This window comes from Balaenoptera musculus, chromosome 8 (genome assembly GCF_009873245.2).
Source record: "Balaenoptera musculus isolate JJ_BM4_2016_0621 chromosome 8, mBalMus1.pri.v3, whole genome shotgun sequence".
NCBI classification, from domain to species: Eukaryota; Metazoa; Chordata; class Mammalia; order Artiodactyla; family Balaenopteridae; genus Balaenoptera; species Balaenoptera musculus.
In genome coordinates, this window is record NC_045792.1 from 102594229 (window position 1) to 102609901 (window position 15673).

Sequence of the window (15673 nt, forward strand, 5' to 3'; positions counted from 1 at the left end):
GGGAGGGAAGAGTTGGGTCGGGAGAAGCTGCCAGAGGCTGACAGCAGGATCAATATGCATTTCCTCTGGAAGTCCCTGTCCTTCTGCTGGCAGCAGCGCCAGGCCAGGAGACTGCAGGCCCAAGGAGTGTGGCCCCCCTCGCTCCTTCCCCCACATCCAGCACTCTGGGCTGCCCCCTCCCTCCCATGATTCTCTGTAGTGAGCTCCCCGTTGCTGGAAGTATACAAGCAGAGGCTGAAAGACCACCTGTCAAGCAAGGGAAATTCAGCTGCGGGCTGAAGGCTATGGCTATACATGACCACCAGGCTCTGCAATTCTACTTTCAAGTTTTAGGCCCCCAAGATTCTGGACTCCTAGAGATTCTAGACCTCCCCCCCAAACTCTCTGTTCCACGGTTTCCTGGTTCTAAGGCTCTATCCCCTACAATTCTACTCCCCCCCAAGATTCCAGACACATGAGATTCCAGATCTCCCAAGATTCTCTGACTACAAAGTTTTAGGCTCCACAATTCTAGTCCCTGTGATTACGGACCCCTGCCCTCTGCCCCCCGCAAGGATTCTAGGCGTTGATAGTCCAGGTTAATTACTTGGGCCTTTATTCCATCTGGAAAATACAAATATTCACAAGAATCTGTACAACCTTAGGGACACCAGCCCTGGCCCTGCCCTCAGCCGCATGCCACCCTCACAGCCCGCCCCCCAGCCCCAGCCTGCTGCCGCAGCACCCCAGGCTCCCTGCTCTGGTCCAAGTCTTTTCTCCAAAGCAGGCATGAGTGCTTGATCCAGTCACAGCTGGGAAGAAAAAGACAGAGGTTGTGAGGAAGACCCTCCCCCCTCCCCAAAAAGCAGGATTCCACCTGGCCTGGGCCATTTGGACAGAACACCCGTCCCACTCATCCCCGCACTGCCCCAGCCCTGAGTGGGGAGGCTCTGCACAGGCTGCAGGGGGGCTCACCATCGATTACAAGTGGATGTCAAACACGCCGTCCTCCACCATCTGAACGTCCTCCTCTCGGATCTCTGCAGGGAGGGGGGTGTCACAGGACCAACTCCTGGGTCCCTGTGCCCTCAGCAGCCCTTCTCCCCATCCCCGGAGGCACCCTGCCCCATCCCAGAAGCAGAACCATCCACCAAAAATCAATTCACTGAATGACCAAAAGGCCCAATTTTTGAGGCTCTTTTTCTAAGTTTTCATTTTGCCACAGCTTTTTTGCAGCCACAGATGTATCGGTGCGGTTTGCTTAAATGTCAGTTTTGTGTGTGTTTTACATTTTAGACCCCGGCACTTCTGGAAGGCGCAATGCAAATGGTTTCATCTTTTCTGTATTTGAGACCTTATGCCCTGTGCCTGCCTCTATTTTTGAGGACTTATGCCAGTCTGAACAGTTGTGGTCAACTGCCTTAGACCCCAGTTTAACATGGTTGTTCAGAGTGTTCTCAGCAAAATAATCATTTGAGGAACTGTCATTCAGAAAACTGACCTAGAACCACCAATGGCTCCAAGAGAGCTGCTGGGAGATTTGGGGGACAAGGGACTTTTCTCAGAATAGCCTCCAAAGCAGCCAAAAAGGAAAACACAGGCAAATGGCTCACCAAACTCCCTCTCCAATCCATTGTCAATCCCCCTAACAAAATAAGAGTGCAAATTGAATCTTGAAGTCTCTTTCACTTTTACTCTTTTTTATTTATTAGTCTCTCTCCTCCTCAGCCTCAGAGGGTTGAGGGCTCCCTGGTCACCTTCTGACACCCTTACCTGTCCAGCCCTTCTCCATCACCCTACCAAAATAAGACAATTACAAACTCTGCAATAGTTTCCATCCTGGAGAAGGTAATACTATGCCACCATGGCCTTGCCTCTCTCCCTCCACAGGCCAGTACAGAAAGAGACCCCTTCTTACCTGGAGGCCGGGAGCCTCGCCTGCCAGGGCGGGGCAGGGAGAAGCTGAAGGCGCGATGGTGGGTATGTGTGGGGGAGGGTGAGGGGGCAGACCCCTCCAGACTCACACTCTGGGCCCGGCGCCGGCACTCAACTGACAGGCGATCCTTGCACTGCTTGTGGCAGTTAACACCACAGGCTGGGGAGGCAGATGGGGAACCCAGCCAGATCAACTGATCAGAACACCCTTCACCCCATTCCGCAGGCCTGCACCTCTCCCCAGGTCCCTTTGCTCCTGAGCAGCTGCCCCACCAAAACAAGAGCCTCCTTTCCAAGCGCTCTCTTCATCCTACTCGGCAGTCTGTGCCCTCTCCAAAGCTCCCTGTTCCTGGACAGCTGCCTCACCAAAATAAAAGGCCATGGTTTTTGTTTGTTTGCTTGTTGTTGTTTGTTTTTTGGGTTTTTTGTTTGCTTGTCTTGGTTTTTGGTTTCTGGGGGGGTTTTTTGGCAGCACTGCGAGGCAGGCGGGATCTTACTTCCCAGACCAGGGGTCGAACCCACACCCCCTGCAGTGGAAGCACGGAGTCTTAACCACTGGATAGCCAGGGAAGTCCCAACAAAAGCCCTGTTAAAGGCTACACGCTTCACATCAATCAGCATGCCTCTTTGGCTCTAAGGTACTTCACTCCTTGGCAATTACCCCACCAAAATAAGAATATTCACCCAGATAGCAACTCTTCCCAAAAAACTCAGCCCAGCAGCCCTGTAATTCCATCTCACCTCGGCATTTGAGGCCCTGCTTGTAGATGCCCAGGATCTGAAATAGAGGAGGGGGCCGTAGTAGGGGGGAGGGGTTTAGAGGGGATGACTCTACTTCTTCCTTTCTATGGGCAGGGAGTGGGACTGACCCTTTCTGGAGCCTTAGGGCCCCCTCAGGGTTTTGTTCAGAACAGCAAGAGGAGAGGCAGGTGGAATTAAGCTTTGCCTAGGCTGAGAAGGCTCCGGCAGGGGAGGGGCCAGAAGGAAGGGCGGGGCGTGGATGGGGCGGGGCCGGTGCTGGAGGGGTGTGGCTTGGGCGGGGGCTCACCAGGGCCTTGCAATGGCGGCAGGCGACCGGGCGCAAGGAGTTGCTCTCGTGGAAGTTGTGTACGAAGCCCATGCGGCCACCCAGCACAGAGCTGGAGCGCAGAAAGTAGGAGACCATCTCCTCCTTGCTGATGCAGCCATCCCTGTCCGGGAAGGGGGAGGGCCTCAGCTCTGGGGGCCTCCCTGGGACCACCCACCACCAGCTTAACCCATCCCACTGGGAAAAACCCCTACCAAGTTAAAGGTCCTCACCGACTCCTGATTTTGGACCCCTGGTGCAGGAAAGAGAAAGAGCACTAGACTTGGAGTCAGGCAGATGTAGTAGCTGCTACTAACTAGTTGTGTGGTCTTGGGCAAGTCACTGCCCTGGGTTTCCTCCCTGGAAAAATGGGGATCATAATTCCTGCCCTGCTCACTTCACAGAGTTGGTGTGTAAACTAAAATTGCTCTGCACTTTCCCATGGGATTATCAGCTTCTGTTTCCCAAAGTGAGCTCTGTGGAACACCAGTCCGGAGCCCTGAGAATTAAGAGATCTCTGATGAGTTTGGGGACCAGGTAAGATTGGAAAAAGCTGCACCTGTCTCACTCTTGTGCAATCCTGCCAGAAAGGTAATCCGGGGCTTCCCCACGGAGCCCTTTTTTTTCACCCATTCACATATTTTAGGGAAAGAGTGAGCACGTGCTCTGGAGATGGACAGAACTCAGTTCAAATTTGGGCTCTACTTCTTCTCTGTGTGACTTCAGGCTAGTTAATCTCCCCATCCCTCGGTTTCCTCTTCTATAAATGGGGACGATGATAGTTCCTACACCTCAGAGGCCTTTGGGTAAGGATTAAATGAGATAGTGCCCATGGAGCACTGACAACAGTGTCTGTAATGGTTAATAGGTGCTGGGCCACTGGGAGCTATTTCCACCAGGGGTGGCCCTTGTCGGAAACGCCTGCCCATTGTATTTGGGTGATCCAGGTGGTCCTTCAAATCAATGGTACATTGGGACAACTGACGGTTTATGAAAATATGTAAACCTAGGCTCCTATCTCACACTGTTCATGAAAACTTGTTTCCCACTAAATTCAGAACACTAATGTAAAAAATAAAATTTTCAAAGTATCTGAAAAGGTATGAGGGAAGAATTTTGTAATCTTGAGGGGATGAAGGCCTTTCTACGCATAACACAAATCCGAGAAGCCATAAAGGAAAAGACTGACATATTGAGCACACATTTTTAAAAAATTTTATATGGAAAAGGACAACATAAATGACAGACTGGGAGAAAATATTTGCAAACATATTCAACACCAAGGGTTAATATCCATTAACAGAGATTCTAGAAATCAATGAGAAAAAGACTCACAAACCCAGTGGAATAATGGACAAAAAACACGAACAGGCAATTTACAGAAGAAACAGAAGCGGCCAATAAACATATGAAGATATCCTACCCCCACTAGTATTAAAGAAATGCAAATTTAACCAAGACACCATTTGCCAATTAGACTGGCAAAATTGTAAAGCTTATTATAGCATCCACTGTTGGCAAGGAAGTTGGGAAATGGGCACTCGTTCACTGCTGATGGGAGTGCAAGCTGGCACAACCTTGCCTGAGGTCACCTTGGCAGTCTCTCTTCTAATTTAGAATGTGCATATCTTTTGATCCAATTATCCCACTTCTAGGAATTTCTCCTACAAAAATAGTGGCCTGAGTGCATCGGTACAAAGATGTTCACAGTAGCATGGTGGATATTAATAGCGGAAAACTGGGAACAGTCTACATGTCCATCAGCAGGAGAATGGTGAGGCAAATGATGGCCCAGCCACATAGTGTAATACTCTGCAGCTGTTCTAAAGAATGAGGTAGTTCTGCATGAATCGGCCTGGAAAGATGTCCATGATGAGGGTTTAAGTGGAAAACAAAAGTAAAAAAACACAAAGCATGCAGTTCTGTCAAGACAGTGATTTTAAAACAAAAACAAAAAAAACCCTGAAAACCCTACTGCTACAAATACCCAGATGCTGGTTAAAATATATCAAAAATTGCTTTAAATGCACAGGTGAGTTTGTAAGAAATGGAAACCCCCAAGTTTCAGAAACAAAGAGAGATCTTCAAATTGAGGCAGTGAGCTGCGGCTGCCCCAGGAGCCAGGTGCTGGATTTTGATACCTGCCTGGGGCCTGCAGGAGGTGGGGAGTTAAGGCTGAGATGCCTGCATGAAGCTGACGCCTTGAAGGTCTCCAAGGGCTGCACCCTCCCTAAAAGTGTGGCCTGGAAAAAATCCACCCCACCCAGGGAGGTGACGGGGAACTGTTTTCAACTTAGAGAAAACTCTGTTTTCAACTATTTGCTCCCAACAGTGGGAGGAGAAACAAAGCAACTACAATGAACGCCACTGGCAGAACTAGATTTATACCATCATCCTGTTTGTCTATGAAACAGACACAGACAAATTCTCTAACAATTTGCAACATGCATGAAAAAAAGACTGGAAAGATACAGGCATTGCCAGCCAGTAATGTTACTAACATAGTTACTAATGACAACCTCTGAGTGGGAAAGGAGGGAGGGAATTTTCACTTCTTACCTTATACACTTTGCTCACTATAAATCTATTTTACTACCTGGATTTTTTTTATCCATGGATTTTTATAATATGGAAAAAAACCCAGCTTTTTGAAATACGGATAACATTAAAAAGTAAATCGACCTGGGATGGACTATAAATTTTGATTGGAATTTTGTCCGCTCAGCAAAACCAGGGTGCGAACATGGCTGCAGGGGGCATGTTTAACCTACTCCAGAGAACCAGCTGTTTGTCCAAATTGTCAGCATGTGAATTGTGAATTGTTGATAAGCAAGTGGGTGCTGCTAATTGCAGGCTTTTCTTATCTATTCATTAAGACAGGCTACCGAGGAGTTCAACGTGCCCACACTTTTTGCCAGCTGTGAGCTCCACAAATAAAATGGCATTTACGTAGCAACAGTCCCCAGGCCACAGTCTTCGCAAGATTCAGGTGGAGTCCCCCCACCCCCTCTTCGGTCTGAATAAGTGAGGTAACCCTGTGCCTCTGCAGCTGGCAGCCACCCCGAAAACAAGAGCCCCTCCCCACATGGGTGGCTTCCTCCCTCAAGATCATCTGGTTCAATGTCCTCATCTTGCACGGGAGGAAACTAAAACCCAAGGGGAAGTGAGCCTGCCTTCCCTCTCCCCCTGCCCCCAGGCCTCCTCACTGGTTCTGGTCGAGGTCTCCAAAGGCGCTGAGGTAAGGAAAGTTCCCACGGATGATCTGGAACTCCTCCTGTGAGATGTGGCCGTCCCCATCGACATCGAAGTTCCGGAACACAGACTGGGGTACACAGAGGGACACATGGGGGAGGGGAGGATAAAAGGAGCATCGGCCCCACCGTGCCCACATTCCCAGTCCAAGTGATGAAGGGGGGGGCGTCTCAGCCGTGGGCAGCTGTCTGTCTCCCCCACCACCTCCCTTCTCCATACCCCCATCCCAACCCCACCCATCAGCTGCGCCCCGTGCCTTCTGGAGACTGAGTGTTGGCCCTAGCACCTGGCACTGGTGGTGGCTCCCAGGGCAGTGCCCTGGCACAACTAGCCTTGATTGACCACTACGCCTGTCCCCCCCGCCCCCCGCGGACTCCGGAGCCGGCTGCCACGGAGTCTCACCTCCACCATCTTCTCAATGTGCTCCACCATGAGTGCCTGATCCAGCTTGGGTTTGGCCGCTGAGGTCCACTCCTCCAGCACCGGGGGCCGGGGCGGCGGTGTGCAGCTGGTGGGGCTGGTTGGCTGTGGGAATGGTCGAGGCTGAGAGAGGGCCAGAGGTGAGGAAGCCCAGGGCCCAGTGGAGGAGAGAGGGCAAGCCCTGGGGACAAGGAAGCCTGCCCAACGAGCAGGATGGGTGAGGTAGCCTCTAATCTTGGAACTCCCAGGAGGGCAGAGGTGGGGGAGGAAGAGGATGGGCCGAGTGGGTAAGCAGCGAGTCCGCCCCTCACCGAGGACTTGGAGCGCGGTTCCCGCTGCAGGGACAGCTGGTAGAGCTCATCCTCTGTCTGATACTGATCCAGAGACACCTGGGACACACAGGTCTGATCACGCCCACCGGCCTCTGCTGCTCTCAGGAGCCCACTGCCCAGAACTCAGACCCACAGGTCCACCTAGAGGTCACAGCCCAGCCCCGAGCCTGGCCCAGAAGCTAGACTCAGGACAAAGGCCAGCTTAGAACACATCCCAGCAACCACACGCCAGCCTAGCCCACAGACCAGAACCTGTATCTTGGCCCCAAACCTTGAACACAATGCACTGCCAAGATCTCAGCCAAGAATCCAGGTCACAACCCAGCTGAGAGCTCTGAAATTCCCCCCTCAACATAGAACCCCATCCAGCAACCAGACTCCAGCTCAGATTTCAATCCCCATCTCAGTCCAGAACCTAGAAACAGGTAGGACTTCACACCAAACCTTAAAACCTAAGCCCCAGCCCAACAATTAGAACCTAGTCCAGATCTGGACTAGAACACAACTCCTACGCTAGGGCTCAAAACCAAGTCCAAGACCAAGCCCAGAACCTCAGAGCTCAGGGCCATGTTTAAAAGCCGCCCCTGGGGAATCCCCTGGCGGTCCGGAGGTTAGGACTCAGCGCTTTCACTGCCGAGGGTGCGGGTTCCATCCCTGGTCAGGGAACTAAGATCCCACAAGCCACGAAGCACAGCCAAAAAATGAAAATTAAAATTAAAAAAATAAAATAAAAGCCACCCCTATACCCAGAATCCAGAGTTTGACCCCAAACCTTGAACACAGCCCACTGCTAGGAACTCAACTCAGGGCCCAGGCCCAGCCTCAAGTCCACATGCCAGCCTCAGGGGCCCACAGCCCCATCTGGAGCCTAGAACCCTTCTCCAAGTTCACCCCAACCTTGGGGCCCAGGCTGGGTCTCAGTTCTTCGATCAGAACTGAGAACCCAAGGCCAAGCCTGCAGGACCAGGTGCAGCTGTCGACCCCGCTGCTGGCCCCTCACCGTCAGCAGGCTCAGCAGGTCGGGGTTGGCTTGCACTGGGGGCTGAAGGCTGGTCACCATGGCCAGCTCCTCCAGGATGCTGAAGAGCTGCTTCATCTTGGCCCCATTAAGTCGGGTCCGGGTGGGGTCCAGCCAGTCAGGCAGTGCCAGCTGCAGGGCCACCAGGTCCTTGAGGTGCACACCCAAGATGGGGAAGCGGAAACCCACGCAGGCTGCTAGCCGGCGCCGGTAGTTGCCATAGTTGCCAGTGGCCGTCACTAGTTCGGTCAGACCTTCCCAGAGCTGGGGGACAAAGGGCAGAGGGTCACACACACACACACACACACACACATCACATACACATCACATGTCACAGGCTCAACTCTCCTTCCCCTGCCCAGCCCTGGAAACGTGGGAGAGGATGTGGAGTCAGGGTCAGGAATGGGTGAAAGGTCAAAAGCCTCCCTCACTATCCCCCAACACTGGCTCCCTTAGCCCCTGGGAATCAGAATTCATAGGTCATGAGTTCAAAGGGACACCCACTACCAAATACCACACCTCTACACCAGGCCGAGGCACAGATTATCATCAACATTTAACAGAAGAGGGGACTTCCCTGGTGGTCCAGTGGTAAAGAATCCGCCTTCCAATGCAGGGGACACGGGTTGGATCCTTGGTCAGGGAGCTAAGATCCCACACGCTGCGGGGCATCTAAGCCCCCATGCCGCAACTACTGAGCTCGCGTGCCTCAACAAGAGAGCCTGCGTGCCGCAAACTACAGAGCCCAGCACTCTGGAACCTGTGCGCCACAACTAGAGAGAAGCCCGCACGCCGCAATGAAGAGCCCGCGCCACAACAAAAGATCCCGCAAGCTTCAACGAAGACCCCACGTGCCGCAGCTAAGACCCGACACAGCCAAAAAAATAAAGAAAATAAATAAATAAATAATTTTTTAAAAAACCATTTCACAGGAGAGGAAACTGAGGATCAGGGAGGCAGAGCAGCACAGGACGACGATTTCGAAGAATATTCTTAGTGGTATCATTCGTAACAGCCCAAACTGGAAAAACCCCAAATGTTCAACAGTAGAGGAGATACACAAATCGGGGTGGACTAAAATATTATACGGCAACGGAAGTGAATGAACAATTGCTCCACACAACAGAATGTAAGAATGAAAGAAGCAAGAAGTAAAATCACATATACAACACAATTCCATTCATAGGAGGTTCAAAAACAGGCAACAAGAAACCCACATGGTTTTGGGATGCATACATAGGTGGTAAAGCCATCCAGAAAAACAAGGTCAGGAATTCCCTGGTGGTCCAGTGGTTAGGATTCTGAGCTTCCACTGCAGGGAGCACAGGTTTGGGGAACTAAGATCCCACATGCCATGCAGTACGGCCAAAATAAATGAATAAATAAATAAAAATTTTTAAAAAGAAAGAAAGAAAAGCAAGGTCATCATCCTTAGGAATGTCACGACATTGTTTGCCTCTGATGAGGAGGGAGTTATGCTCTAAGGTGCTGGCAGTGTTCTACTTCTAGACCTGAGTGGTAGTTACACAGGCGTTTTCTAATTTTTTTAACTGTACATATGTTTTATAGACTTTTCTATATGTATGTCACCAGTTATGTTTTTTAAAATAAAATAGGGACTTCCCCTGGTGGTCCCGTGGTTAAGACTCGGTGCTTCCACTGCAGGGGGCACGGGTTTGATCCCTGGTCAGGAAACTAAGATCCCACATGTGTGCGGCACGGCCGAAAAAATAAAATAAAATAAAATAAGCAGGGGAAGAGTAAAGCACGAGCTTTGAAGTTCGGCAGACCTGTGAGACTCCACTCTGCTGCTTTCACTGTGCAACTGGGAAAGGATTTAACCCCCAGACTCAGTTTCCTCATTTATCAAATGAAGAGGGAGTGCCCAGCCCCCAGCGCTGCTGGGAGTTCTCAGCGAGGCCAGCCCTGGGAAGGCTGACCAGGCCGTTCCCCTGACCCCCCGAGTCTCAAGCACCTTGATGGTCTCCGGGCTCACGTGGCTGTGGGTCTCCTTGAGGCGGGAGATGGAGCTGTGGCTCAGGCCCCCGACCACCGCCATCAGCGTGTTGAAATTCTGCAGCTCCAGGAGTTTCTGGGGAATAAATGGAGAGAGATGAGGCAGTGAGTCACTGAGTGGGCCCAGAACTTGGCCCAGCTTTTCTGGAGAAGACCTGGCAGTGGGTTAGGGGAAAGGAGGGACTCAGCCCTACTGGCAATTGGGGAGGTTGGGGGGAAGGGGAGGGGCAGGCACCTCTGCAACGTGGACGAAGTGTGTGATGACCAGGGCCCGCTGCGGGGCTGTGGGCTTGCTGAGAATCATGAGCTGCACCCACTGCGAGACACTGTTGAAGAGGGAGATGAATCGCTCCAGGACAGGGTTGTCCACGGTGCAGCCGTGAGTCACGAAACTGTGATAGTCCTGGAACTGCAGGCAGGGTGGCCTCAGCACCCTGTGGCCCCTCCCCTCACCAACAGCCGCTCCTCACCCTCCAGTGGCCCTTTGGTGGTTACACTGAAACCCCAGACCCACCCTGTGACCCCACCTACCCCAGAGACCCTGCCCCTCCTGGCACCCCCTCTCCAGCCCACACCCGCTCCCTGACCGAAGGCCATTGGGCCGCACCAGGATCTTGCAAAAGGAGCAATATTCCAAGTAGGTGAGATGTGCTGCCAGCTCCATGGGGTCCAGGTGGTCAAACAACAGGGACATCTTGCGCTTTTTCTGTTCCACAGGGTTCCTCTGGGTCACCTGCCGATTCCACTTGTAGGTGGGGCTGGGGGAGTAGGGCGGGGCAGTGAGTCCTTTGCTGGAGATGCCCCACCCCTCATGGCCCCACACTCATGCCACTCACGCTGACTGCGAGACACTGTGCAGAGCACGAATGTCCCCAGTCCCAGCACCTCCTGCAATCTCCCCCTCGTCACGCACTCAACACAGATTTATGGAAGACCTACTCTGTGCCAGGCACTGTGCTAGGCGCTGGGGGTACAGAGATGAGCAAGACACGGTTCCTGCCCCCGAGGAGCTCACAGTCTACTGAGGGAGACAGACACAGAAACAAACAATCACGAAATAGTGTGGCACAAGTGCAGAGGTCTCTGGGCAGGGGTCTGCACAAAGTGTCATGGAGGAACAGAGGCAGGAACGACAAATTCTGCCCTGAAAGAGTCCACAGACACTCCACACTTGTGCTGAGCTTTGATAACACGGAGGAGGAGGCAAGGGGACATGAGCAAAGAGCCATGGTGGGAAAGGATGCAGGGGCTGCAGAATGGTGGGTGGACCCGTGCAGCTGCAGTATGAGGTGCCTGGTATAGGGCGGCGGGCTGTGGAAGATGAGGCAGGAATGCCAAGCTGGCCTGAGACTATGAAAGGCCTTAATCCCCAGCCGAGGCATTGTGAAGACGATAGGGAGCCATAGAAGGTTTTTAAGCAAGAGTGACATGACCCTCACCCATTCAATTCAACAAACATGTATTAAGTGCAGATGGTGTAGGATGCTGAGTGCCCTTCCCAGCCCTCCGAGCTCCCCCCACGCACACGCTCTCGATGTCGATGAGGCTGCTGTGCCGGCGGTTCCCTTCTTGGTCTAGCAGAGCCTTCAGCTCCTTGATCTGCTCAGCGAGCTCAGGATTCAAATCAAACTCCGCTGGGAATGCTGAAATCCAGTACCTGGTGGAGGTTCAGAGTCACCCAAGGCAGCCCTTCCCCCACATTCCCTAGGATCGTAGTTTCCCAGAGACGGGGAAAGAGCCTCAAACTGTGGTTCCCCTCGCCCAGCTCTTTCCTTCCCCACCGGCACTGGGCAGATCAGAAAACAGGGACCGGTCCAGGACCAGGAAGGGGCAAGCCTTCAGCAGCACCACCACCATGGACAGAGCCGGGTTCAAACCCACATGACCAGCTTGCAGAACGAGCTATTTCCACTCCTTCAGGCCAGTCTGAAGCCTGAGATAAGGGAGCAGAGGAGGGGACTGAGCCCCAAGAGGAAGACTCACCTGACCAGATGGCATGTTTTCACCTGAAGCGAATTGGAGCTGTCCTTCCGGGATTGTTGGTAGGTGAAGCAGAGTTAAGGAAAACAAGGATGGAGACTTACTCTAGAAAAGGAGGCAGGGGATGGGACCCGAGTTCTTGGGGGAGGATGAGGGCAGGGCCTGGTTCTAGGAGAAGTTCTAGGGGTGGGGTCTGGGGTGGGCAGGGCCCAAGCTCTGGAAAGGGGCTGAAGGCAGAGGTGAGGTGTGAGCTTTGGGAGGGTGCCTGGGTGGACATGGGGGCCAGATTCTGGGAGAGGCTGAGAGCAGGACCTGGGTTCTGGGAAAGAAGCAAGAGGCAGGACCTGCGCTGGGAGTAGAAGCAGGTCCTAGGCTGTGGGGAGGAGAGAGCAAGGCCTAGGCTGGGGAGAGACCCGGGGACGGGGCCTTAGTTCAGAGGGGAGGAAAGGGGTGGAGCTTAGGCCCTAGCTGGAGCCTGGGCCAATCCTGAATTCTGTGATGTGGGAGCGGCCCACGCTCTAGGAGCGAAGCCCATCCTCTGCCCCCGCTGGGCAGCGGGGCTCCCTTATGGACCCGGACCGCAGGGCCCTTGGCGAGGCTGGCGAAGGATATATGTGCAGCAGTTTTGCCGCCAGCTGAGAGGAAGGGATGTACCAGGGGTGCATCATGAGGAACATGCGCACCAGCTGCGGGTCCCGCACCTTCCCGGAGTCATCTAACTCCGAGGGGTCAAGGAGAAGCGGGTTGACCCTACGTCCCGCAGCCGCGGTCCCTAAACCCTACCCCGCAGCCTGCCGGGTTTCTGGCTCCCGGCCGCCTCCGGCTTTCCCAGGGCTCCGAAACCAGGAGGCAGATTATAAAGTAAAGGTAGGGTGGAAGAGGGATAAGGCAGGATCCGAGGAACTAGAGGAGAGGAGCGTCTGAGTCGGGCCTGTAGTCTGGAGGGGAACCAGCTGGGGCGGAAGGAGACGGGTTCCGCGGGGTCAAGAATCCAGAGGTCATTTCCTGAGTGCCTGGGGAAGGGGCACCCCTTCACCAGATAAGCCACCCCCCATCAGCCGGAAACAGCTTCCAGGCCGCAATAGCGAGTTCCTCCGGATCCCCCGGGGAGGCAGATAATGGTCCTCATGGGTCAGAGCCTGGGGACACCGCCGTCCCTCCCTTCAACGCTGGTATACTAGGGAAGGGAAACCTTTTCTCTTTCTGCAGCGTGTGGCTCTCTCTACCCCGGGATGCAGAGGAGACTTTCGCCAAAGAGGCTGCAGGATGCGAGTTGGGCAGAGGTCTGCCCTGGGAGGCAGGGGTCCGGGTTCAGGCTCCCGGCTGGGCTCAGGCTGGGCGTGTCCTCCCGTGCCACTCACCGAAGGCTTCAATGCAACCACGGAGCAGCTCCTCCACCGTGCAGCCCTTGTCCAGGTCCAGGGTGCCCGCCATGGCCTCCGGCGCGGGTAGGCTGGGCCAAGCTGCGCTCCGAGAGCCTCCACGGGGCTCGGACCGGACCCCTGTCCCGGGAGAGGCAGAGCGGGAGTCTGCGAAGGCGCGGGCCGGGGGAGCGGCCCCGCGGACAGAAATGGGGCGGGGCAGGCACGCCCCCTGCTGGGCAGGGGCGGAGTCGTCCGCCGCGGCCACTCCTGGGGTTAACTGGCCCGGGATGTTGCAACCCACCAGTTGGGAAACGAACTGGCCAAGAAGCTTCCGGCCCACCCTTGGAGTCGTGGGAGGGCTGAGGGACTCCCCGGGGATGGGGACGAGCCAGAACTCCGGGGGCTGGTTAGTAGCCCAGCCCCCCTCCCCGCAGGCCCTCTTCTCCTCACGTCCTCTCCCCAGAGGCACCTGCAGCACCCCGCAGCTCAGTTCTGCGCCCCTCCCGCTTCCCTCCCTTCACAGCCTCCCTTCCCCCGCAGGGTTATTTTGGGAACCCAGAGCCTGAGGGGACCTCGGAGGAATTTCTCCCTGGGATGAGAGGGGGGAGGAACCCAGGCGTCCTGCCCGCGTCGCCCCCTCCCGGGCTCCCCGGAAGGGGAGGCGGGGCTGTGGCAGCCCCCAGGGGCCTGCCCTTGGGGAGGCGGGCTGGAGCGGAGAGGAACATTCCGGGGGGGGGGGGCGGAGAGGGCGGAGCGGGGAGCCCACTGCGGCCCGGAGGCGTCAGCGGGAAGCCTGAGCCTGGGAACCGCGCGTTCCTAAGCCACCTCCTCCGTGAAGGCCCCAAGGGTCCCGGCTCAGCCCTTCCGCAGGCTATCTTCATCCCCAGACCCTGACGCAGGTCCCCATACTGCACAGTCGAACTGAGTGCACACACAGGCCGTCCACACTCGAGCACAGAGTAGGGTGCCCAGGAGGGGGCGCTAGCACCGTGGGGGGTGGAGAGTGCCTGTACGACTCCACCAGCAACTCCAGTCACTGGCGGGAATATACACACCCATGCAGAGACAGACACTCATTCCACGCCCGAGGCCAGGGACCCACATCGGGGTGCAAGAATGCCTGAGGCTCCCAAAAAGCCGAGCCTCAGGCAATTACCTCCCATACTCTCTCTCACACACACAATGGCACCCACACCCCTCGCACACCTGAACGAAGGAAACCTCGGACACACATACCCAGCTCTCTACCCCAGAATGCAAACCCGTTGAAGGGGCCGGCTTCCGGCCCTGCTGCTCACTAGAGCCAGGCCAGCCTGGAGTTCCGCGGCCACAGCAGCGCTGACATCCGCACACGTGTGCACACACGCAAGGCAGTGCACCTACACGCATGTACACTCTCCCACACATGCACACACCCGGTGGGTACGCACACACGCCCATTCCGCCCCCGCCCCCTTCATCTGCGATCCAGGGCCAGCCCTGCGGCCCCAGCGACCTGACATCCCGCACCCATGGACGCTGGCAAAGCCTTGCCCCACAGAAGGTACCCCGCCCCTACACATACTCCCCCGGGCTGCGGGCGGGGAGCGGGGGACTCCTCTATGGAGTTCTCTGGTAGACTTTTCCTAAGAGGCACCCAGAGTCATCGCCGCCCGGCTCTCCCGCTTCCTCGCTGTGTGACCTTGAGGGTCACTTGGCCTCTCGGAGCCTCAATTTTCTCATCTGTCAAATGGGGGATTCGCCGGGGAAGGTCCCGCTGAGACATGGCTAGGAGGGGCCGGGTGCGCCCCGGATGCCGCCCCCTCCCGCGCTTGTCCAGGGAGCTTCGGGTCTCTCGGCAGGTCCCTCCTAGCCCTGACCCGGGCCGCAGCCTCCCCACCCACCAACCCACCCGCCGCCCCCAGCCCGTCTGCGCCGCCCTCGAGGGCCCCTAGGGGCCGGGCCTCCTCTGCCCTGCGCGCCCTCCTCTCCCCCCCGCGCTCGCTCACTCACACTTGGGACCCGCGGCAAGAAGCCCGCACCCGGCCCGGCTGGCGCCACCTCCGTGCTCTCCTGCCCGCCGACCTCGCTGCGGCTGCGGCTCCCGCCCGCTCTCCGCGCCGCGGCCCCGCTCCCCGCCGCCCCGCCCCCGCTCCGCGGCCGCCCCCTCCTCTCCCCTCCCCTCGCCTCCCCTCCCGCCCCTGCGCCGGGCTCCGCACCGGCGGCTGCGCCTCCCCCATCGGGGGCTCCCTCTCGCCCCGCACACGGCGGTCCCTGCGGCAGCTTAACCCCTGCCCTGCCGCGCCGACCGGGAGACCAGGGCCGCGGGCGG

The 15673-nt window shown here is 55.8% G+C and overlaps 1 protein-coding gene across 8 annotated transcripts; it reads right to left on the bottom strand.

Moving 5' to 3' along the window:
- Window positions 1–578: 578 nt before the first annotated feature.
- RASGRP2 (RAS guanyl releasing protein 2) lies at window positions 579–15465 on the bottom strand. Of its 8 annotated transcripts, XM_036862102.1 has the most exons (18): window positions 15355–15465; window positions 13360–13500; window positions 12611–12713; window positions 12002–12064; window positions 11544–11675; window positions 10626–10776; window positions 10254–10427; window positions 9978–10094; window positions 7985–8266; window positions 6964–7041; window positions 6635–6757; window positions 6187–6302; window positions 2963–3104; window positions 2656–2692; window positions 1898–2074; window positions 1593–1624; window positions 955–1019; window positions 649–791 (listed from the first exon to the last, which is right to left on the bottom strand). In XM_036862102.1, exons 2-18 carry the CDS (start codon window positions 13430–13432, stop codon window positions 668–670), a joined length of 1989 nt encoding a protein of 662 aa, XP_036717997.1. In that variant the 5' UTR covers window positions 13433–13500; window positions 15355–15465; the 3' UTR covers window positions 649–667. The 8 variants fall into 8 exon arrangements, with proteins under 8 accessions (XP_036717999.1, XP_036717997.1, XP_036718000.1 ...); XM_036862104.1 differs by lacking the exon at window positions 1593–1624 and having other exon boundaries at window positions 579–791; XM_036862105.1 differs by lacking the exon at window positions 1898–2074.
- Window positions 15466–15673: the final 208 nt, after the last annotated feature.